Here is a 25871-nt window from a genome sequence, read left to right on the forward strand (position 1 = left end):
TTCATGGGGCTACTCCTGCTCTTCGGAAGCCGGTTGTGACGTCATCATCCAGAGCCGGGGAGTGCTGCGCTGACGTGCGCGCCGCCGCCTACGGCTAAGTAACAGTGGGGGCGCGCCTGGTCGGCTTGAGGAGCGCAGGCATGGCTATGGCTGTGCTGAGTGCGGTGATTCCTGGGCTGGCATTGTGAGCTCCTCCACCGGGCATAGCATGGAGGACGTCAAGCTGGAGTTCCCCGCCCTGCCACAGTGCAAGGACGACCAGGAGGTGAGGCGGGTGGGAGGAAGGCCCGAACCGGCTGGGCGGTCACGTGACTTCACCTTATGCTGTGTGTGGAGGGGGCGACACTGTGCCCGAGCTGTCGCCCAGAGCCTTTCTTATATGTCCCTGAGCAGAGAGGGGGGCTGTCACCCATAGCAACCAGGAGCTTTTTTTTTTATATGGTCCTGAGCAGGAGCTGTCACCCATAGCAACCAGAGCCTCCCTTATATGGACTGAACTGAGAGGGGGGCTGTCACCAATAGCAACCAGAGCCTCCCTTATATGGACTGAGCTGAGAGGGGTCACCCATAGCAAGCAGAGCCTCCCTTATATGGACTGAGCTGAGAGGGGGGCTGTCACCCATAGCAACCAGAGCCTCCCTTATATGGACTGAGCAGGAGCTGTCACCCATAGCAAGCAGAGCCTCCCTTATATGGGATTTATTATATTATATTAAGGGGGGCAGCTTTCACCCAAAGCAACCAGGAGCTTTTATTTTTTTGGTAATATGGGCCTGCCTGAGCAGAAGCTGTCACCTATAGCAACCAAAGCCTCTCTTATATGGGCCTGAGCAGAGGAGGGGGGGCGGTGCAGCTATCGCCCACAGAAACCTGAATCTACTTTTATATAGGCCTGAGCAGGAGCTGTCACCCATAGCAACCTGCAACTTCCTTATATGGCCCTGAGCATGGGCTATCACCCTTGGCAACGAGCACTATATTTATATGGGCCTGAGCGGAGATCATCACCCATAGAAACAAGCCTTCCTTATATGGGCAGAGAGCGGGAACTGACCCTCATGGCAATCTGAGCTTTCCTACTATAGGCCTAAGTAATGAATGGGGACTGTCACCCATAGCATCCGGAACCCTCTTTATATGGGCCAGAGCAGGGATTGTTACCCATAGCAACGGGTACTTTCCTTATATGGGCCCGTAGAAACCAGAACCTTTTTTTATATATATATATATATATATGGGCCTGAGAGGAGAGCAGCCGTATTGCCCACAGCAACCCCAGCTTTCCTTATATGGGCCTGAGCTGGGACTGTCACCCATAGCAACCAGAGCTTTACTTTTTTTTATAAGGAGAAGGGCTGTTGCCCATAGCAGCCAGATCCTTCTTTAGGCCCCTTTCACATGGACGTCATCTGTCCAGTCATGTTTTAGCCAAGAAAAATGGATTCAGCTTAATATCCATCTTCCGTTTAGTTCAATTAACATCAGGTTTTTTTTTTTGTTTATGTTTTTTGTTTTTTCCCAACGGAACATAAAATGCAGACTTGTTTGTCATTGCACATAGTTTGAAAAAAGCGACCTGGACAAAAAACTGATGTAAACGGATGACGTTTACATCCATTTGCCCTAGAGCTGCACAATTCTGGCCAAAATGAGAATCACAATTTTTATTTTTTTACTTACAGTAAAGATTACGATTCTTGCAACGAAATATCTTTCGGATTATCCCTTTCATGACTAAGTCCATTTCTGACATTTGGTGTTTACAAGTTATATATATATATATATATATATATATATATATATATATATATATATATATATATGTGTGTAACCTCTATCTTGGAGAATAAAATGGCGATTGTTGCAATATTTTATGCCACACGGTATTTGTGCAGCGGTCTTTTAAATGCAACTTTTTAGGAAAAGGGACACTTTTATGAATTAAAAAAAGAAACAGTAAAGTTAGCCCGATCTTCTTCTTTTATTTTATTATTTTTTATCTATATAATGTGAAAGATGATGTTACACCGAGTAAATAGATACCCAACATGTCTCGCTTTATATTTGCACTCGCTTGTGCAATGGCGACAAACTACGGTACCTAAAAAAATCTCCATATGTGATGCTTTCCTTTTTTTTTTTTTTTTTTTTTTTTTTTTTTTTTTTTTATATTACAAGGGATGTTTACAAAAGTGACACTGTTTATAAAAAAAAAAAAAAAAATGTGTAAAAATAAAAGGTAAAATAAGATTTTTTTTTTTTTTTAAACGCACCCAGTCCCACCGATCTCGCATGCAGAAGTGAACTCGTACATAAGTAGCGCCCGCATATGAAAACAGTGTTCAAACCACACATCTGAGGTATCACCGCGATCGGTATAGTGAGAGCAATACTTCTAGCCCTAGACCTCCTCTGTAACGCAAAACCTGCAACGGTAGAATTTTTAAAAATTTCGCCAATGGAGATTTTTAAGGATAAAAGTTTGTCGTCATTCCACGAGCGGGCGCAATTTTGAAGCTTGACATGTTGGGAATAAATTTACTCGGCGTAACGTTATCTTTCATACTATTAAAAAAAAAAATTGGGTTAACTTTACTGTTTTATATTATTATTATTATTTTTTTTTTTTTTTAATTCAAAAAAAGTGTATTAAAAAACAAAAAAAGTGCACTTGTAAGACCACCATTTTATTCTCTAGGGTGTTAGAAAAAATATATATAATGTTTGGGGCTTCTAAGTAATTTACAAGCTTAAAACATTATTTTTTGCTAGAAAACACTTCTGAAAAAGAGGCCCAGTCTTTAAGTGGTTAAGTGAGAGACAGCATAACAAAAACTATGCAGAAAACACATTTAAAAAAACGTTATAAGTTGATTTTCATTTTAACCACTTCAGGTCCTGCCCATAGTCAAATGATGTCTGCAGGAGGGATCTTCCATCCTGGACGGGCATCATATGACGTCCTATGACTTCCTGGGCTTCCCGGTTGTCTGGGGGGGGGCACGTGCGTGCCACCGCCACGTCACTCCGTAGGCCTATGCGCGTGCCGCCACTATGTCCGCCGGGCACCCGCGATTACCCGGTAACAGAGCCAGGACATGTGTAAACACAGATCCACATCCTGTCAGGTGAGAGGAGACCGATGGTGTGTTCCCAGTACAGAACACCGATCGGTTTCCTCCCCTTGTTAGTCCCCTCCCCCTACAGTTAGAATCACTCTCTAGGTAACACATTAACCTCTTGACATACAGTAATCAGTGCATTTTTATAGCACTGATCACTGTATAATTGTAAATGGTACCCAAAATGGTGTCAAACTTGTGAAATGTGTCCGCCTCAATGTCACAGTCGTGATAAAAATCACACATCGCCACCATTACTAGTAAAAAAATATATATATATATATATATATATATATATATATAATCCCCCAATATTGTAGACACTATAACTTTTGCACACACCCAGTAGGCCGACTTCAGGCGTATGATGTACTGGTAAGTGTAAGGTGTTGTCAAAAAAACAGAAAGAAAATTCGTCCTTCCAATATGCCGATAGAGCAGGAGCATTCGGGCCAACTTGGCTGGAGTGTAATGCAACTAATGTATGAATTTAAACTGGGCATATTGATCGTTTGAAGCAAATTCCCGAGGCCTCCTCCCACCCCTCCTCGGACAGCCCAGGAATCACAGCTTCCCATTTCCATTGAGCCAGTTGGAAGTGGTTAACTCCGGCCAACTGGTGGCGCTAGTAGACAGTCGTAACCAGTTTCTCCATTTATGGATATGACCGCAGTATCTCTAGAGCTCCTGGGTTAGACCCGCGAGCTGTGCCTGGATGTCATGATGCAACAAAAGATGTTTGAAAAATAATCTTAGTCACACCACACCTTGCCTTCAACTCCACAAAGGAAGAGAATAAGTTGATGAAAATATGGGAGGCATGGGTGACACCGTGTCATGTCCACAGGTAGTCCGGTTGGCCCAGGAGCTCGGAGAAATTGGGGTTGTCCACAAGGGGGCATTGGGGGACACCCCATCCAAATTTAACACCTTATTACCGAGGCCAACCAACTAACATCTGAGAGCCTCAAGCAGTGTTTGAGGATAGACCTGTTCAGCGCATCTACCAATGAGACTCTAGAGCCATATAGTGAAGTCAGCAGCGGAGCAGGACGAGGAGGTCTCCAGGATCCAGTCATGGACATAGGTAAGTTGGGAAGCCAGAAAATAGTGCCGTAAATTTGGGTAGGCCAATCCACCATCAGCTTTGGCAGCTTGGAGAGATGCTCTAGCAATATGTGGGTGTTTTCCATGCCAGAGGAAGGCGGATAAAATAAAGTTTATTTAAAAAAAATAAAAAAAAAATTTAACCACTTGCCGACCAGCTGCCGTCATTATACCTCACAATCCTGTGAACGTTGTAGCTACAGGTCAGTCCCTTTTTAAATGGGATAGCAGGTGTGTGCCCACTGCACAGCGGGGGTGCTGATGCTCGTGACCGGCAGCCACGATCGATCGTGGGCACGAGAGCTAGAACAGGTGTGTGTGTGTGTGTGTCAGCTCACAGAGCATTCCAGTTCTGTGAGCTGAGGAGAGACAGATTGTGAGTTCCTAAGAGCTGGGAACCACGATCTCATCTCCTATGGTCAGTCCCATCCTCCACGATTAGAACACATGCACAGGGGACACAGTTAATCCTCTGATCGCCCCCTAGTGTTAACTCCTTCACTGCCAGTGACATTTATACAGTAATCGTGCTTTTTTATAGCACTGATCGCTGTATAATTGCCAGTGGACCCAAAAATGTGTCAAGTGTCCGCTATCTCTGCCATAATGTCGCAGTCTCACTAAAAATCGCAGATCGCCCTTATTACTAGTTTAAAAAAAAGTACAAAATATTGTTCTTGTGTTTTCCAAAATTGTTGCTTTTTTTTTTTTTCTTGGTTTACAGCGCAAAAATAAAAACCGCAGAGATGATCATATGACACCAAATGAAAGCTCTATTTGTGGGGGGGGGGGGATGGGGGAAGGACGACAATTTTGTTTGGGTACAGCGTCGCACGGCCGCGCAATTGTTGGTTAAAGTGACGCAGTGCCATATTGCAAAAAAAGGCCCGGTCATTGAGCAGCTAATTCTTCCAGGGCTGAAGTGGTTAAACTGTGGATGCCCGGAAAACCTATAAAATTTTTGGTAAGTATATCTTTTTAAAAATGTTCACACAGCCAATCAGATTGGTTGGATGGTCAGTTTGGATTGAGAAAGATGGGTATAATCTAGGTTGGGGCCAATAGGAAACTCCACAGATTTCTCCCAGCCAACACGTAGAATGGAGACCCTCCCAAACTCCTCCACAATGTTCAAGAGGAAATTAAAGGACTGTTCTGAGCTATCTAAATATCAGGGCATCATCCACATCGAGGGAGATCTTTTCAGACAGCTCCCCATAACAGATGCCACCCACCGCCGCCGTCCGTCGCACTGCCAGAGCAAGGGGCTTTATTGCTAGTGCAAACAGATTGGCGAAAGCGGGCAGGCCTGCCTTGTTCCCCTCTGTAAGGAAAAAGTATCGGATATATCCTTGTTTGTAAATACCCTACCCCTAGGGTTAGTGTAGAGCAGGCAGACCCATTTAATGTATTGGGGCTAAAGCCCATGCGGTGCATAATTTCCTAAAGAAGGGACCAGTTAACGTATCAAACACATTCAGGACATCCATTGATGGCACCAGTCCACTTTTGGTCAGCAGCTGCCTTGTGAATATGCAAAAAAAGGTGGCAAATATTGTTTTGTATGTACTTTCCAAGCATGATCCCAGTCTGGTCCCAGTGGACAAGGTGAAGAATAACCTTTTGCAGTCTTGTAGCTAAGAATTTATCTAGCACTTTAACATCACTATTTAATAGTGAGATTGGACAGTAGGCACCACATAACAATTTGTCTTTCTCTGGTTTGGGCAACACTACAATCCGGCCTTCACTCATGGAGGCAGGAAACTCGCCCTCCTCTAGTGCCTGTCCGAATAGAGAATGTAGATTCTGTGCCAAGCCTTCTGCATAGTTCTTGTACCGTTCAGCAGGCAGACCGTCTAACCCTAGAGTCTTGTTAGGGGGGAGAGAGTATATGGCCTCTAATTTTCTCTGTAGTCAGGGGTTTATCCAATATAAGTTTGTGAGAGTTCTGCCAATGCAGGGAATTGGATGGATTTAACGAACGCCACCGACTCAAGTTTGGGGGGGGGGGGGTGTTTTAGTGTAAATATAGGCATTCATAGAAGGACTTGGATGTCTGGTTTATGGTAAAAGGATCCAATGAAATTGAATCATCTGGTAGTTGGATTTGTGGTATGGATATATTTGTGTATTCCGTGTGAGAAAGATGGGCCGGCATCTTACCATTTTTCCCACTATGTTCGTGTAACTTAGCCGACAAATAGAGTTGTTGCTTATGAGTTGTGTCCACCCTGTGGAGATCCAGTGCTTTATGTGCCCCCGCCAGGACACCATAGGAATCCGGAGTGGGGAGTGCAGTATATTGGGCCCTAGCTGTCTCCAAGGAGGACTCCAGGGTCTGAAGGGTAGCCTTCCTATGCCAGCGATGTTGGAGCTATAGGAGCCCCGCACAGTTGCCTTAAAGGCGTCCCATGTGGGGCATGTGGATGGGGACCTGGCATTGTCCCTCCAGTAGTGAGACATGTCCTGCCAAATGGGTTCCTGAAAGCCAGGAGTGGATATCAAGAGGGGACAGAGCTTCCACTGTTGAAAGGAGGGCCTTTGTCCTAACAGTAGTTCTACACACAGGGCAGAGTGGTCAGATATCGTCTGATATAAATGGTAGACTGGATATAGGGGACCAGATCTGACATCCCCAGGGCATGTCCAGCCTGGAAAGGATACAAGGATATGGTACATCTGAGATTGGCATGAGTAATCCCTAACTGGGATTTTTATCTTTATTTTTTGTTGCCATAGGTCCACATAGCCAAAGGACATTCACCATTGACCAAACAGCCTAGAATCATATTGGAGTGGCCTCAATCAGTCCAGACAAGGGTCAAGTACCGAGTTGAAGTCCCCGACAATAAGGGTAGCAAGCGTTGGCAAGGTGGAGAAATGAAGATTGTAGCCATGGGGAGGGGGGCATATACCACCACTATCAGTAATGGCATATACTGTGCTTTTGGAGAGAGATATATTGGCCCTTAGGCTCCAAAACAATCCGGTCACATGAAAAGGGGAGACCTTTCCTTATTAAAATACACTCTGAGCATAATTAGAATAGGTGGAGTGGTATCCATGCATTACCCAATGGTTTTTTGAGGGCAAGGACCTTTGCCTCGAGTGAGTGCGTTTCCTGCAAGCACAGTATATGTGATTTATGTGCCTTAAGGAAGTCAAATAGAGAGGCCCTTTTTAAATTTGGAATTTAATACCTGCACATTCCAGCATATGCACATGATTTGAGACATGATAAAATAGAGAATTAAACCAAGTAAAAGCAAGGTACTGGCAATTGGCTCCTTGAGCTGTGTATAGCACCCCGCACAGCTGCAAACCCAGAGGGGGAGCAGGCATGGTAAAAAAACAAGCACACGCAACATTCATACCAACCGTCATTAAAGTCATATTAAGAATAGACATTTGTAGTAGAGACCACAATTTAACCCCTCCTCTGCTCCAGAAACAAGGAGCGGTCTTAGGCCCCGAACAGCTAGCATATGTAGGGAACATGGCCAATACAGCCCTAGTCAAAGGACAAACATTGGATCAGTCAGTGATCAAAGATTAAACTAGCAGTAGCAGCATAGTCTCCCAGATGAGGATCTTTATCCTCGTGACAGGGCAAAAAATTGTAGCTACCTGCCCCAGCAGTGATTCCAGAAGCTGGGATAGAAAAGGCAACGTTATATCAGAGGGAGCGCACCGATCAGGTTTCAGGTGCCCGGTCTGACAAACAACTCTCAAGGATTCTCAAGCCAGGAGAGAGCATTTGCAGGAGGTTTGGGGAAAAAAAGCACCTGGCCTTGGTAGACAACCCTCAATGTGGCAGGAAATAACATGGAATATTGGATGGTCTTCTCCCTCCAAGTACCAACATGTCAATTTTTGCTTGACATGTTGGTACTTAGCCCTCGAGGCGCAGACAGCTGGGGTGTAGTCGGGAAAGAGGGACACCATTGCGTGTCCCTCTTTCCTGACTATGGCGAGCAGATCGCAGAATGTGAGTCCCTGTCCCGGTAGTTGAGACAAATCACCATGGAGCAGGGAGTGGTCTGCCAGGGACTCTGAGCCCTTTCCAGGACAAAACAGGGAGATAGACTGTCCTTACTGAATTCCTAGGTGAACCAGCTCTCCGGAAAGGATACTGAATCAGAGCCCTCAATCCACTCTGGCAGGTCCACCAAGCGCAGATTGTTCCTGCACAGACTGTTTTCCAAATCGTCGACCTTGTCCTCCAATGATTTGATTTTGGTGCCACAGGTTTTTATAACAGGAAGGATAGGGTTAACTGTTTCCTCCAAATCACTGATGCGGCGTTCCGTGTCAGCGACCCGGTCCCATATCTTATGCGTGTCATGGCGCATTATAGTTATGTCCAGCTTGAGCTCCACCACCTTGCCCATAATATCAGTGTGATTTACCTTTTGATGAGCTTAAGGAAATCCAGCAAGGTAGGCTCTGGCTCCGCATCATCTTCCATGCTGTCATTACTAGGATAGGCTGGGGAAAGCAGCGCCAGAAGATTGAAGAGCCCAGAAAAGGTGGCGCGGAGGGATCGGTCTCCTCTCCAAACAATTCTGGTGTGGCTGTCAGGGACAGGTGCGGAGCAGTGGAGCGGCAGCCATCTTGGCAGGAGCACGTGGCAATACTTATCTTGGCCGGGGGCTGTTTCTTCTTACGATTTCCCATCTACCAAAGTTCCAGGAGATGTCACATGGTCTTCCCTAAGTAGCCAGGAGAGAAATCGGCCAGATTGGATAGGCAGGTAAGGATTACACAGGATTTTGCTGAGGGATCCTGGAGCTGCTAAGAGAGACATCTGTTCACTTGCTGCCAAGGTTTAGTTTTTAAGTGGTTAAACTGCCCTCATTTACAGACCCAAGTTTATTCCTTTGATCTGAAAGAACAAAATGTTACAATGTTTCTTTATCTACCTGTGCAATAAATGTTTTTTTGTTTTTTGCCCGCTGTGTGCAGAGAATTCTGCACCGAATCAAGGATCGGGAGCGGGGTAGAATTGCCATCTTGATTCTTTAGCAATTAATCATGCAGATATAATATGCAGTAAAGCCTGCCCATTGTCGCTTTTAACTAAGGGGTTAATCATCTGCATTGTGTAAAAAGGCTTGAGCCCATCTCCTCTGATCCTCCCCTTCTTCCACTGTCATCCAACCTTCTTCTGATAACAGAGCCTTGGACATGCACAGTTTGTTGTATATAGATGTATATATTTCTTGGGAGGGTGCATGTGATCAGCACTGTCCAGACAGAGGGTCAGGGGTCATACAGCCTCATAGGACAATCCAGAGGAGAATGAAAACTTCTTCTTCTACAAGCTTTAACCAGACACTGATAGGAGTTACAAGACTGCTATATACTGCTGATGAGAAAAGGTATTTAGCAGTTTATATTTACTAAAATAATTGCATTTCCATGTTCTGTGGAAGATCAGATATAGTGAATGCAGGCTCCTGAGTTTAGTAACACTTTAAAGTTAGTGTTAAAGAATAAGTTCGCCTTTTTACAAAAAATAATAAATGCACATTTTTATATATTTTTTATTTTTTGCAGGTAAAAAATATTAATAATATTCCTGTAAAACGTTGTGGGTACAATGCCACGGCCCTGCAGACTGTCTGTTTATCTGTCTGGCTGTAAGTCAGATATAGGCAGGCAGTTACCGTGACAGGAAGACTTGATGAACTACCACAGTGCTTAACAGCGCCATGGTAGTTCATTGAGAACTATAAGCTGACAGCCGCTAAGGCTGTTGGACCTGGTATTTTATTTTTTCATTCACAGGACATGTTTATTGCAGATTGTGACAGATGGCAGAGGAGAGAAGCTGTCAGAATGGGTGATCAGGGGCCGATCCATCTGAATATGGGTGTAACATGTTAACTACTTCAATACCGGGCACTTATACACCTTCCTGCCCAGACCAATTTTCAGCTTTCAGCGCTGTTGCACTTTGAATGACAATTGCACGGTCATACTACACTGTACCCAAACTAAATTTTTTATCATCTTGTGTGTGTGTATATATGGAGTTTCCATCTGATTAGAACATCTAATATTAAATCCGTGTGACGTTATCGCAGCTTTTCATCACTGTGCTGTTCATTTTTCATGTTGATCCATTTCGTAATATTTTGATTTCCTTATTTCTCAGGACTGGAGTTACCCTATGAGACGGGAGATGCAGGTATATATTTTATTTGTAAGAAGTCACATTTAAAGTGGGACTGTACTGGGGAAAAAAATATTAAAAGCCAGCAGCTATAAATACTACAGCTGCTGAATTTTAATAAATGGACACTCACCTGTCCCGGGGTCCAGCGATGCCGGCAGCCGAGGACGATCGATCGCTCGGCTCTCGGCTGCTGCCGCCACCATTCTAGGTGAGGGAATCAGGAAGTGAAGCAAATCGGCTTCACTTCCCGGTTCCCTACTGCGCATGCGCGAGTCGCGCAGCGCAATACGAATTGTCCGCACTGTCTCTGGGACCCGTGTGTGTCCCAGCAGACAGCACGGCAGGACAGGAAGAGGCATAGACTCCCACGGGGGTCTATGCCCGGAAGTGGGTGTAAATACCTGTCTTTGACAGGTATCTCCACCCCCTTCCCCCCTGAAAGGTGCCAACTGTGACACCGGAGGGGGGGAGGGTTCCGATCAGCGGAAGTTCCACTTTAGGGTGGAACCCCGCTTTAATACTTTTAAATGTTAAAGATAATGTCTCTTTAGTGTCATTTTATGTTGCTGTTTAGACGGTGTGTTTTCACTTTTTTCCAATGTAGCAACACTAAGACGCACAGTATTTTCCCTTATTCATGATGCTGCTACTCCAGTCTCTAGGAAGTGGATATTGTGTTATCTAAAAAATTGTGTATTTTTCCTCTTATTTTTAGGAAATTCTACCTTGCCTGTTTTTGGGTCCATATTCTGCAGCAATGAAAAGCAAGGTGAGTATATAAGAATTTACCCAAAATATTAAAGTTGGGTTTACACATGTCTGGTACAAAGTGTATGACTGTTTTCACTGTGAATAATAATAATAATAATAATAAATAATAAACAAAAAGCATTTATTTAGAAGTTTAGGGTTTTTTTTTTTTTTTTTTGCAAGACTTACGACCAGCTTTTTGCCATACCTGCGATTTCAGTGCTGGTCAATACATATTAATGGGTGTCGCCTCCTGTAGTAGGAGGGAAATCCGTGCTGAAATCCCAAACTGAATCCTGAACACATGTGCAATTCAGAAACGTTCCCAGAGAATTCAATGAGCCTGGAATTCACACCTGATCCGCACTGCAGTGCACCACATATATGATGCACTCACCAGACAACAAATAATTAAGAAAATGGTTATTCCACTTTTCACCTGTTCCGCTCCTACCATCCACCAGATGTCAGTGTAATATTTTCAAGGGCTGTCTCCATGTGTTCATCTCTAGAGCAGCCATTAATGTCTAAACCACTGGCAACATAAGTGAGTACACCCCTAAGTGAAAATGTCCAAATTGGGCTCAGTGTCAATATTTTGTGTGGCCACCACTCTTCCAGCACTGCCTTAACCCTTTTGGGCATGGAGTTCACCAGAGCTTCACTTGTGCCACTGGAGTCCTCTTCCATGACGACATCACTAACAAGTCACATGACATTGGGGAGAGAAAAGCGCTAATTGGGCCCAATTTGGACATTTTCACTTAAGGTTGTACTCCCTTTTGTTGCCAGCGGTTTAGACATTAATGGCTGTGTGTTATTTTGAGGGAGCAGCATATTTACAATTATAGAAGCTGTACACTCACTACTTTAAATTGTAGCAAAGTGTCATTTCTTCAATGTTGATCAGCATGATCGCCGTTAGCAGCGGCATGCCCAGTGCGCATGCGCCGTAGACAGAGGTGCTTTTCTTTTGCAAATATATTCCTAAACCATGTAGGTTTAGAAGATATTTCTCGCACCTACAGGTAAGCTTTAATCTAGGCTTACCTGTAGGTAAAAGTGGTCTGTAAGGGTTTACAACCACTTTAACTACTTGCTGACCGGTCATTCAGTTCTGAGAGGGCGTCCTTCGAACACAGCTGATCGGGGTAAAGGGCCAATTTGTGGCACGCAATGCGTTAGATGGTCACACAGCTATCTTGTCAAAGCTTAATTGAACAAGCTGAAATTAGAAGCTGATGAGCTACCATGCACAGCTGCAACTCTCCAGTTTTAGTAAATCAACCCCACGATAAGCTTCCATCACCTTCCACCCAAAGTGGGAATTCCTGTAGTTGGTGGAAATCTTTAAATGGCATCTGTACCCCAATAGTATTTGGGTGACAGTTCATTTAATAAAGACCTATTTATACCTCTATCATTACTTTGTGTGGACATTTTTGTGTATTATATCAGATTATACAGGCCATTCCTATTTTCTTGTTTACTTTAGCTCCCGATCCTTCAGAAATATGGAATAACGCATATAATCTGCATAAGACAAAGTATTGAAGCAAACTTTATCAAACCAAACTTTCAGAATTTATTTAGGTAAGTTTTCACAGTCAATTTACTTTATAGATTCAGAATGGGTGAAAGGGACACTAAGGCCCAGTTCACAAGGGGTGATTAGCTGCATGCCCTGTGCAGGGCCATCTTTATCAGGCACAGGGATGCACCGCTGTTGCATGGATCCTTGTGCTGGCATCCCATCAATATCTGTTAGAACATGCATGGACGGCTGCTGTGTCCCGATAGGATGTTTGAGTCCCTAGACGCACATAGGCTGGGTTTGGGGACTTGCACTCTCACATCATATTGGGAAACGGCTGTGTCCCAATAGAAAACAATGGGACAGGGTACGGGGATGCATGCAACGCCTGTGCACCCCCCTGAAAGAAAAAGATGGCCCTGCTCTTTGTTGGGAGAAGGGGGCATTTTTTAACACCAGTTAAATTTAGGCTGATATTCTACTGGTAAAGAGTCTATCATTACTTTGCCACCCTGTAAAATACATGCTTTTAATACACTGTGGACAGGAGAAGCATGATCCCATATTGTAGCCCCTCTACCCCGGAAGAGGTGATTGTATACTCCAGAAACATTCAGATGATGCATATTTAAGGAAACATTTGTCCTAGCGCATTTTTCAGGGCAAAGGCACTAAAAGCATTACAGTATCTTTCCTAAAATCTGCCTTATTTTTAAAACTCCTGCCCAGATTTTCCACCTGCCGTTATCGGAGGAAAGGTGTACACCAGGAAAGACATTGCTGTACCTAAAAACACAGCATATTGGGCATGGCACACAGCAAACTGTTTTAAAAGCTAAAAGTCTAAAACTCCAAGCACTCCAGCTCTGGCACACCTCTGACTGGTTGGCTTTATGCTGAGTGGTTGTGCCAGCTGCCTCATGCTGAATTTTTCAGACTCTACGCAGAAACCATCCAGTTGACACAACTGCCCCCTTTTAGGTAGTAAATGTGTCAGTTTTAGTTGAAAGAACAAGTTTATGGTTTATCCAAACTCCTAGTGCAGGATTTCAGGAACAAAAAAATCTGGCTCCCCTGTGTCAGCCAACGGCAGCTGCAGGGGAGGGGTAGGTCCGCTAACAGATGGGCCATAGGAGCCTATGGGTGACTTCACTGTTCCTGGAATTTCCTGCAGTTTGTTGAGTGGCACGAGAGATCATGTGACCAGAGCGCCCTGAAAATGAGTGGTTACAGCATTTAATCTTTCTTACACAGGTTAGTCAGCTTAATATTGGGTTTTAAAACGGAGGTCCACCCTAAAGTGGACCTTCCGCTCATCGGAACCCTCCCCCCCTCCGGCGCCACAATTGGCACCTTTTCAGGGGGGAGGGGGGTGCAGGTACCTGTACAGTACAGGTATCTGCACCCACTTCCAAAATAGCTCTCTGCGGAAAGGGGCGTAGATTATGCCCCTTTCCTAAAGTCCCCCGCTGCCTGCTGGGAAACGCACAGATCCCAGAGGCAGCGGGTCCATCCTTATTGCGCAGCACGACTCGCGCATGCACAATAGGGAACCGGGAAATGAAGCCGAAAGGCTCCACTTCCTGATTCCCATACCCAAGATGGCGGCGGCAGCACCCGAGAGACAATCGAGAGATCGGCTTCGGGTGCCGACATCGCGGGTGCGCTGGACAGGTAAGTGTCACTATTTTAAAAGTCAGCAGCTGCAGTATTTGTAGTCCCTGCGGACTCCCGCTTTAAGATTAGTTCTGGAAATCTACTCCCAAGGATTTTGTCTTGTTGGGGAGATGCAACAGGAAGTGAGCGGAAATCCTTTCCAGTTGTTACTGCTACAGGCGTCCCCATTGCAAAATTTCTGCTAACCTTCTGTTTTTTACAACTATGCTAAAGTTTTTTTGGAATTTCCCTTCAATTTCAGTCACCTGGAGCAATAGAGGGGCCAGTCTTCCCAATGGGGACACGGCAATAAAAACCTGACAAGGATTCTAACTCTCTTCCATTTTTATAAAAAATAGCATTTTGGCTTTATAATTACCCTTTGTTTTCATCAAACTGTTACAGGTTCCACATGGTATAAAGTGAACAAGAGCATTTTTTTATTTTTTTTATTTTTTAGGGAAAAAGAAATAAAAAAAATATTAGACTGGTAATGGATGTTTGTGTTTTCACAGATATTTAGTGCTGGATATTGCAGACAACCCGATTGAAAACATTATACGTTTTTTTGCTATGGTAAGATTTATTTATTTTTATTTTTTTTTGTCCTTGCATGCAGTTGTTTTCTGATTTTTCACCTGTGGTCATCATCCTGGTATGAACATTTTCAGCTGACGATTTCCTTAAAGGCTGAAGCATTTTGAGTGGCTGGACAGCCACTCAGTTACTTCTGCAGGTGATGGAAGGAGGTCACCCCTCCCACCGCCGTCTCTGCCGTCCGATCATGGAGCCCAGGAGCTTTGTGACCGGCAGTGATGGCATCACTACACAGAGGAACAAACGTCATAACTTCCTCTGTGCCCCCGGAAGCGATGAGCATTTTGTCACTTCCGGATTTAGGCTTTTTGTTTACCTGGCTACCTGTAACCAGTCAGGGAAGCAACGGATCTGTGTCTTTTGGGTCTAATAGATCCCAGTTCTTTCAAGTAAGGGGACCTGTCACAGCCCATGCTTTCACAAGGGATGCTGTTCATCCTATGTGAAAGAAAGTTGATTAAAATAAAAGTTAATAATTATGTTTAAAATAAAAAATATTATACGCCCCTCCCCCGTGTTTGCCTGTAAAAAATAATGCATACATAAGTCCAGCACACGTATGTATACTGTGATCGCGCCACACACGTGAGGTAACGCCAGAATGAGCGCAATAGTTTTCGCTCTAAACTCAATGTAACTCAAAACTGGTATCCTGAAAAGGCTTTTAAAGCATCGCTAATAGAGATCTTTAGGTACTGTAGTTTGGTGCTGTTCCGCGGTTGTAAGCAATTTTATAGTGTGACATGTTTGGTAACTATTTACTTGGCATAACATCCTCCTATTATTGGGTATTTATATAGTGTTTGTGAGACAGTAGACCGTAGACAGCGGCGCGCAGGCACACTGAGCGCAGCATCGTCAACGAAGATGCCGCTCGTGTCGGCTCCCGTGCGCATGCGCGGGAGTGACGTCATCGCGGCTTCGCCGAATGACAGCGGCGGAGCTGCAAGACCCCACCGAGAAGAGAGATGCGCCGGACTACAGGGGACAGCGGTGACTTCGCTGGCTCCTGTGTCAGGTAAGTGACACATAATTGACTATTATGCGATGCATAGTAGTCCATTATGCTTTGCCTTTGCAGGGAATGAAAGGGGAAGTAAACCCATCAGGGTTTACTTCCTCTTTAAAGTGTGTGTGTGTGTATGTATGTATGTATGTATGTATGTATGTATGTTATAATATAATTTTATTTTATTTTTTTCCGGTTTTATTTGGGGGTTATATGTACTTTTCTAGCAATAGGAGGGTGAAAAACTTCAGAATTGGTCTGGATGGGAACTGGTTAAAGGTGCAAAAAAAGATCCCTTCTCTATTCTGTCCAAAACTAAAAGCGAATTGTCTTTCCGTACACTTTTTAATCAATACATGTATTAAACACATTATCAGTTTAAATAGTTTTGCTTCATCTTTTCTGCTTCTCACACATTTCTCCTTCCCCTGACAGTCAAAGGAATTTATTGACGGGTGTTTACAGAGTGGAGGTAAGTAGACTTTCATGGCTTGTTTCTATTGTCGGGTTAGCAAAAGCATTTGCCACAGACGGCGGAAATTTTTTTTAATGATGAGTAGTGAGGTAAATGTGACATCTGGCATTGCTAATCTTTTAGAAAATGCAATTTTTTTTTGGCTGTCATGCTGTTACCACACCTTCTGTTCTTTCTGGCCCAGAACAGGTAGAGAAAGGAGTTCTTGCTCTGCCCTGTGTTGGCTGCATACCATGCTAGTACATACATCTGGGTCAGTGACTTGATTTTGAAGCGACACAACCAGGCAAGGAAGTCCTCGGTGCCTCATTTCTTTTACCACACTTTCCTTTAAATTGCGTTCACAGACGTTTTGCGTTCTTGGGTGCAGACATTTTGCGATAAACAAAAGCCAATAAAATCATTGCTTGATAAATTGGTCAGTTGGTATATGCTGCATTCCCAGTGATGTCACTGGTCTCTAGTGAATGAATAGAAAGTATTCTCTAGTTAATGGATAGGCTATATTCTCCGTGATGTCACTGGTCTCTAGTGAATGGATAGGATACATTCCCCCGTGATGTAACTGGTCTCTAGTGAATGGATAGGCTATATTCTCAGAGATGTCACTGAATGGATAGGCTGCATTCTCAGTGATGTCGCTGGTCTCATTGAGCATTCGGCCAATCCATATTTACTAGGGATTCCCAAAACATAATTCCATTAGTTGTGTGTTTTTTTTTGTTTTTTTTGTTTGTTGGTGTGTGTGGTGTGGTGCTGTTTTTTTTTTTTTTTTTTTTTTTTTTTTTTTTCCAATTCCACCCCTCTGTTTGTTTTAGCTCTTTTATGAACCCATGGTATATTATTTATTTTTTTTAGGAAAAGTTCTCATCCATGGCAATGCAGGGATTTCCAGGAGTGCTGCCTTGGTTATTGCATATATTATGGAAACTTTTGGTATAAAATACAGGTGAGCGTAATCTTGGATGCATTAGCCAGGTTTTTTCTGTATGTCAGAAGCACTACATATACACTAGCAGCTTCTGGCATCTGTAACCTAAAGACGAAGAAAAAAAATATAAAAAGATGTGCAGTTAATTTTTTATTTTTTTTTTGCAAATGAGCTTGTAGGGGTTGTGAGCTGGGAGTTCGGCACCATTATGTTACACCGTAATGAGTATAACCTGGTCTTAAAGTGATACACTTTTTAAAGAAAAAAACTACTTGCCTGCCCTGTGCAGTGGACATGCGCAGAGCAGCCCAAATCCTCCTCTTCTTGGGTCCCTTGTCGGCGGTCCTAGCTCATCCCTCCTGTTGAGTGCCCCCACAGCAAGCAGCTTGCTATAGGGGCACCCGAGCCCAGCCACAGCTGTATCCATTCATACACAGAGCCATGGTTCAGCCCTGCCCCCTCTCTCCTCCATTGGCTAACTGACTTTGACAGCAGCTGGAGCCAGTGGCTCTGCCACTGTGTCTCTGCCAATCATGAGGCAGAGTCTCGTGCAACATCGCTAGATCGATATGGGGCTCGGGTAAGTATTAGGAGGAGCTGCTGCACACAGAAGGCTTTCTATCTTTGTGCATTTAAGATAAATTCTCTGCCTTTACAACCACTTTAAAGCAGTAGTAAAGCCTAAAAATGGGGGGACAAAAAAATTCTGGGCCCCCTATGTCGCTAAAAAGAAAGACGGAAAATTTTGAAAAGAGAAAATAAACACGAAGTTGTTCGTTTTCTGTTGTAAAATGCCAGGACAGTACAAATACCCACCCCCCAAAAATGACCCCTTTTTGGAAAGTAGATCGTCCAAGGTATTTAGTAAGAGAGGCACAGCAAGCTTTTTTGAATTTGTAATTTTTTTGTCACAATTATTTGGAATATTTTACTAATAAAAGTTCATATACAGTCACCAGTGCAGTATAACGTTATTATGTAACTGGTGTGGCAGTGATCAGGGACACTGACTGATGACAGTATGGGGGAACATTTTTTATTTTTATTTTTTTAGTACATTTTAGTGTTTGTTTTTTACACTGTGACCAGTGCAGTACAGGGTTATCATAGAAACACTACTATGGGGAAGTGAATAGGATTCCTTTTTTTTTTTTTTATGATTGCTGATACCAATAATTTCTTTGGACTAAGTAACCATTTTTACTGAATGGAACTGGTTCATTCAGTGTCTCTTGTGATTGGTCGAACATCGGGCTCATCCCTATTTACAGCCAAAGAAGATGCTTCTGTTTGAGCTACAACTGTCATGATGCCGCACATGTGAACAGTTGAGACCAGCCATTTGTTTGACAGATTGTTGACGCAAGCAGATGTGACAGTTTAGCAACGAACTGTTTTCTGAAAAGTAAATCGATGGGTTTAGTTCCGCATTATGATTTACAGCTAGAGACTCTTGGGCTTCAGCAAAATGGCGGCCTCCAGTAAGAAGAAACAGGAGAAATGCTGGAGGTGCTTACAGCACACACATTTTGGTAGTATAATTATAAATGTGGAATGTATGTTCCTTACAAAAGAACAATATATATTTTTTTTTTTTAACCAAGTTGTTATGGGTAAAGTTCCAGCTTTAAATCTGTGGGTTTACTTTCAAAGTCAAAGGCATTTTCTACTGTGCTGTACAATAGCAACACATATGCACAGACGTGGTCTAAGGAAGAAAAATCAGTGGACCAGCAGGATCACTGATGCATATGGGTAGTGAAGGCTGGTCCATCTAGTCTGAGGCAATAGCTACTGCAGCTCAAATTTCTGAAAAGTTAATGCTGGATCTGATAGAAATGTGTCAGATCCCATATTGCATCCCAGTTTAGTTATGGGGCTGCGTAGCCGCAGACCGGTCAGGGTGTCCATGCTGACCCATATCCACAGCCAAAGGTGCCCACAAAGGGCACGTGGGCATCAGAACTGGACCACGGAGCAGTGAAAGAAGGTATCTTGGTCTGATGATTCACGTTTTCTTTTAAATCATGTGAATGGCACTATAGGAAGAAGGCGGAGGCAGTGTGGTGCTTTGTTTAGAGAGGAGTCCATGCCTCAACGGGTCAGGGCTGTTTTGTCGTCAATAGGGAGACCTGCTCCAAAATTAGATGCGTCGTCATAATGTTATGGCTGATCAGCGTAAATGATTATCCCTGAACTGCTTCTGTACTGCTGTCTTTCTGTCTGGTTTTTGGAGTTTAGTGAAATCTGAGCATTTAGAAATAAATACTCTTCTGCTCTCTCAAAGGGATGCATTTACATATGTGCAAGAAAGAAGGTTCTGCATAAATCCCAATGCTGGATTTGTTCACCAACTTCAGGTATGGCAGTTTTTTTTTATTTGTTTTGTATACTCTTTGTATAGGAATATGGGTGTGTCACAAGGGAAAGGAAGGCACATCACTGGTGTGGTTGACCAACTGGCCTCTTACAGTGTGGCATATTGTTGTATCACGGTCACGTGATAGTTTCAGTTTTTGGGGTCGTATTCGATATGTGCTAAGAGAGATCACACATGCTTAGCAGTATAACATTTATTAAAGTGATGACAGATAAAGAAAATGTAACAATACTTAACTTAAGATGCTTTTTCTCCATGGAGTCCCCCCTGCTTTTCATCTGGCATTGCCAGATGATCAGACAGACGCATGGCTAATGGCACCTCAGTTATGAGACTGATCAAAGTAGTAATTCCTTTGGTATGAGTAGGCAGATTTTATAATTGTATGGCCCCTTAACCAAGGTTTGGAGGCTTAGAATTCAGTAGTGATCCACATTATTAAGGAAAAACAGTTACCCTGTCGCATACAGAAGGATGAATTGGTTTACCAGGGCATGGAGGCTTTGTGTCAACCTGTGCTTTTTACCCATGCAGTACAAAGCAACAGGTTTACTTTTATTAGTGGCTCCACCAGCGGCTTGTACTTGTGGTATTTGACTACTGAGAAAAGAGAACTATCTGGTACTTCTAGGTATGGAGGACCATGTTGCTCACTCCCCTTCCTCCCTTGTGAAATTGCTGATGTTGGTTTACTCAAGCATACACCACTGTCACATGGGGGGGGGGCAGGAAGAGAGTCGTGACAGCAAAAAGGGGGAGAGAGGACCCACCAAGAAGATCACTTTAGTGGTACACTACGGTTCAATAAAAATGTTGAAAAAAAGCACCATTGAAATCATAAAACCGCAAAATTCAGTGAATAGACCTTACAAAACAATAATAAAGACAATGTTGTCATGATTGAGGGGAAATGGCAGCTGCGCACACCCCATTTGTTTAAACACACTTAACCGATCTACTGTTCTTAGAATGAAGCTGATTGGGCGTTATGGACATCATACCATGATAAAATGCTCCAGTTCCTAGTGACCAAGAAAGGGAAGCATGCATTGGGTACAAATGTTTTGTTGCGGGTGCTGCCTTGCAGATTCAAAGTTAATATGTGCAGCCCAGTAGAAATATATTCAGTCATAATACATCAGTTGATTCCCAACTATAATGAGCTGAAGCTATGTTCTCTGAGGCATATTGATTTGTTGGCTGATACATACTAGATGTCTGAAGTCAGTCTGTGGGAAGTCACCCACATAGGTCTGGATTGTTGGAAGAAAGTTCATCTGTTGAGTGAGGAGGGAGAAATTGTAAGTAGGGGGGAGAAAGCCACTGCACCTGTGCAACACTAGCAACTTCTACTGGTGTCCTTGGGTATAGACCAGAACTGGAACAGTCTCGCCACCTCCGCTGTCTCCACTTTACCTCCCACCTCACATGCCTAGCTCCGCTCGGCGGGTCTCCAGATGCACTTCACTGTGAGCTGCGGTGTTGCTGGCTCCAGATTTGCCTCCTGGGGTCACTTCACCTCTGCCTCTCAAATTGCACTTGCTGCAGGCTGCGATCCCATGAACGTCATGCGCATGCTGAAGGGTTTCATTAGCCAGTCACTGCTTTCTTCAGAGCCAGTTGTGACAGCACTGATGTTTTGTTACTCAGGAAATCGGATGGACAACATGTAGGCATAGTCCTTGGCTTTCTGTAAGCTTAGAAAAAATGTTAAGTTGTGCAACCTAAAACCTAGTGAATAATTTTATCCCCAAATGAACACCTGAATACTATAATAAACTACACTTCGAGTAATCCAAAACGCACAATAATACAGAAAAAGGTGACCGTGTAAAAAAGAAAAAAAATCAGCGCTAACCAAATAATTGAAAATGACACCCATCTTAAAGATTTTTTATTTTTTTTATTAATTTACAACTTAGTGGGAAATTCGATTATAATTGATTATTTTCCCCAATTGTGATTGTACATCGCTCAGTGTGGAGGGGTCATCCCCATATATATTGATGCGACTTAACTCCAGGATATGGTAAGCGGCTTGTGAATTGATTTATTTTCCTTGTTGCGCTGAAGTCTGCATAACTAATGTATGGTGGTGTCATATGAAAGAAGGAACCATTTGTAGTGGCTTCCTCCTCTTTTAAAAGAGTTTCGATATCATTAACGTGTGTGTGTGTGTGTATATGTATGTTATGTATGTGTATGTGTGTGTGTGTATATGTATGCATGTATGTATATATATATATATATATATATATATATATATATATATATATATATATATATATATATATATATATATATATATATATATATATATATATATATAATTAATGTGTGTAGTGGCTATATTACGAACTCACCCTAATTCGTTTTTTTGTTTGGAAATAATATTTTCATGGGTTATTAGAAGTGTGTGTTTACAACGGTATATTTACTTATTGTGTGTTTTGGATTACTTGAAGTGTAGTTTGTTATAGTATTCAGGTGTTTATTTGGTGATAAAATGATTTACTAGTTTTAGGTTGTGCAACTTAACATTTTTTTCTAGATTCACATAAGCTGATTATTCAGGCTTTTCTTTGGTTGCATAGTTTGAAAAAAGACACAAGTCCATCCAGTTCAACCACAAAAAATAAAAATAAAAAAAATACATACAATCCCATATACCAAATTCTATACCCACAGTTGATCCAGATGAAGGCAAAAAACCCCAGCAGAGCATGATCCAATTTGCTAAAGCAGGGGAAAAAAATCCTTCCTGATCCCCCGAGAGGCAATCGGATTTCCCCCGGATCAACTTTACCTATAAATGTCAGTACCCAGTTATATTATGTACACTTGGGAAATAATCCAGGCCTTTCTTAACCTCCCTAGCGGTAATCCCGAGTCTGGCTCGGGTTGGGATTTTCATTACAATAGCGGTAACCCCGAGCCAGACTCGGGTTTGCACCGCTCAAAGCAGGGGAGGACACAGGGATCGTTACTTACCTTGTCCCCTGGATCCAGCGATGTCCGCCGCGCTGTGTGATCGAGCCGTCCTGCGCTCAATTCACAGTCCCGAATGCCGCCGAGCTCCGTTCCCTGCGACGTTACGACGCACGGGAGCGGAGAACGGCGGCAAATTCAAAAAAGTAAAAACACACACAGCACTGTAATCTTACAGATTACAGTGCTGTAGTAAAAAATACACACCCCCTTTGTCCCTAGTGGTTTGTGCAATGCCCTGCATGCACTTTTATATTATAAATACTGTTTTTTACTGCTTGGAATTTGGAGATTGTCCATAGCAACCAAAACATGTCCCTTTTTTCAGTTTTTTTTGGATTTGATTACATTATTGAATCATTTTTATTATTCTTTATTATATTATAAACTTTATCATACCTGGGATGTCCGCTAGACTCTGGTTTGAAGAGATTTCAGAGCGTTATTCCTTAGAATTACAGGACTACAAAATAAAAGCCAGATTTCCATGCAAAATAATTGTACCGCTTTCAGCACCTAATTCCAGACTGAATCATACCGCCAGGGAGGTTAAAGCAAGCCACTGAGCTGGCCAGAACCACCTCTGGAGGGAGTCTATTCCACATTTTCACAGCTCTTACTGTGAATAAACCTTTCCGTATTTGGAGATGAAATCTCTTTTCCTCTAGACGTCAAGAGTGCCCCCTTGTCCTCTTTGTTGACTGTAAAGTGAATAACTCGACAAGTTCACTATATGGACCCCTTATATATTTGTACATGTTGATCATATTCCCCCCCCCCCCCCCCCTTACCCCTTAATCTTCGCTTATCAAGAGTGAATACATTCAGTTCCTCTAATCTTTCCTCATAGCGGCGCTCCTCCATGCCTCTTATCAGTTTGGTTGCTCTTCTCTGCACTTTCTCCAGTTCCCCGATATCCTTTTTGAGAACTGGTGCCCAAAACTGAACTGCATATTCCAGGTGAGGTCTTACTAATGATTTGAACAGGGGCAAAATTCTCCCCTCCTCTCCTCTCCTCATACAGGAAAGGACTTTGCTCGCTTTGGAAACCGCAGCTTGGCATTGCATGCTATTAATGAGCTTATGATCTACCAAAACCCCCAGATCCTTCTCCACTATGGATCCCCCTAGCATGTATGATGCATGCAAGTGCATAACTTTACATTTCTCAACATTAAACCTCATCTGCCACATGATCGCCCAATTAGACAGAGCATTGAGGTTGGCTTGTAAATTGGAGACATCCTGTAAGGACGTTATTCCACTGCATAGCTTGGTGTCATCTACAAAGACGGAAATGTTACTTTTAATCCCAGACCCAATATCATTAATAAAGATGTTAAAAAGTAAGGGTCCCAGCACTGAACCTTGGGGTACACCACTGATAACCTTAGACCATTCAGAGTAAGAATCATTAACCACGACTCTCTGAATTCTGTCTTTTAGCCAGTTTTCTATCCATTTACAAACTGATGTTTCCAAACCTGTAGACTTTACCTTACACACGAGCCGTGTGTGCGGAACTGAATCGAACGCTTTTGCAAAATCCAAGTATATCACGTCCACCGCCACCCCTCTGTCCAAGGTTTTACTTACCACCTCATAAAAAGAAATCAACTTCTCTCCTTCTCTCTTTCATGAATCCATGCAGTTTGTTTCTTAAAATATTTTTTGCAGCACCTTTTTGGTTTTTCTCTTATTGCACTAAGTATAATCAATTATAATTCTAAAATTTCACACTAAGTTGTAAATTACATATTTTTTTTTTTTTTTTTAAATCTTTAAGATGGGTGTCATTTTCAATTTTTTTTGGTTAGCGTGGCTTTTTTTTACACAGTCACCTTTTTCTGTAAGCTTAAGCAACTACAGGGGGTGGCATTAAAGTAAACTTTTTTTTTTTTTTTTTTTTTTTTTTTATCGTTATCCTAAAAAACGAACCTGAAACAAAAAAGGAAATTGCAAATAATGCAATCTGGGGAAGGCCCAGTCCATGTTTAAAGTGTTACTAAACCCAGGATCCTGCTGTCACTATATCTGGTCTCCCACAGTACACAGAACATGGAAATGCAGTTATTTTAGTAAATACAAACTGCTAAATACATTTTCTCAACAGCAGTATATGGCAGTCTTATGACTCAGTGGTTTAGGCTTGTAGGAGTCTTCTTCATTCTCTTCTGACTGTCCTATGAGGCTGCAGGACCCCTGACCCTCTGTCTGAACTGTGCTGATTGGCCCTGTGCTGTGACATGCACCCTCCCAAAAAAAAATTCTCTAGCAATACACACCAAGCTGAGCATTTGCAGTGACTTCAAAGGCTCTGTACTATCAGGAGATGGATTGGAGACAGTGGAAGAAGACAGGACCAAACAGCCTTTTCACACAATGCAGAACATTAACCCCTTAGGTCCCACCGTGAGTATAACTAGCATGCTTTACTGCATATTGTGGGTTTATTAACACTTTAACTGCCATTTGCCAAAACTGCCCCAAGAAAGCTGGAGGGTAATGGTGTAGGTTATACGTGCTCTATACATAAACAAGTGTGTGTGTGTGTGATACGTAAACCCTATACGCACAAAAAATAAGACACTGGGTCTCCTATGCTAAGGACCCACAATGAATAAGTTGCACCATTGTGGCAGTGTTCTTCTCTTACAGCAAAAGACTCACTCAGATCTCTCCCTTAGTCTGCCTACACACGGCCAAATATTCTTAAAGTGTATCTACACTGCATCTGACCACCACAAAAGAAAATACCTTATTTTTCATTTCTTGTCCATCACTTCCGCCCTAGGCAATTCGCAAGGGTTCTTGGGATAGTGTCGTCATGTATCCCAGGAGTCCTTGCAAAACGCTTATTCCCGAAATCTAAAGTTTTTTTGGCAGATGGGAAAGACGCGAATGGGAGGAGTTAATACTGGAGCCAGGGGACAGCACCGAAGATCGAGCAGCAGCATGGGAGAACCTCCTCCCTCACTATGCAGAGCTGCAGGCAGCAGAGAGATTACATCATCTCAGTGCTGCCCGCCCTCTCTCTGGGAACCCTTATTGAGGAGAGGGGTCTCTCTGGGGATCCTGTGGGAGGTAAGTGGCTGCACTTGACAGTTGCACAGGTGGCTGCTCTTGATGGGCCATTTG

General features: G+C 43.1%; 1 protein-coding gene across 1 annotated transcript in view; it reads left to right on the plus strand.

Annotated features, from left to right (window-relative positions):
* Positions 1-66: 66 nt before the first annotated feature.
* The window catches only part of STYX (serine/threonine/tyrosine interacting protein), a 31459-nt gene continuing 5654 nt past the window's right edge, over positions 67-25871 (plus strand). The window contains exons 1-8 of the mRNA XM_077463688.1: positions 67-265; positions 10393-10425; positions 11129-11182; positions 12659-12756; positions 14869-14929; positions 16395-16431; positions 17293-17383; positions 19653-19725. Of these exons, the coding sequence (XP_077319814.1) occupies positions 209-265; positions 10393-10425; positions 11129-11182; positions 12659-12756; positions 14869-14929; positions 16395-16431; positions 17293-17383; positions 19653-19725 (504 nt within the window). The 5' untranslated portion in view covers positions 67-208. The remainder of the gene's footprint in view (positions 266-10392; positions 10426-11128; positions 11183-12658; positions 12757-14868; positions 14930-16394; positions 16432-17292; positions 17384-19652; positions 19726-25871) is intronic.

Source organism: Lithobates pipiens, unplaced genomic scaffold, assembly GCF_037356315.1.
Source record: "Lithobates pipiens isolate NorthernLeopardFrog02 unplaced genomic scaffold, aLitPip1_a1.2 Scaffold_30, whole genome shotgun sequence".
In the NCBI taxonomy this organism is placed as follows: domain Eukaryota; kingdom Metazoa; phylum Chordata; class Amphibia; order Anura; family Ranidae; genus Lithobates; species Lithobates pipiens.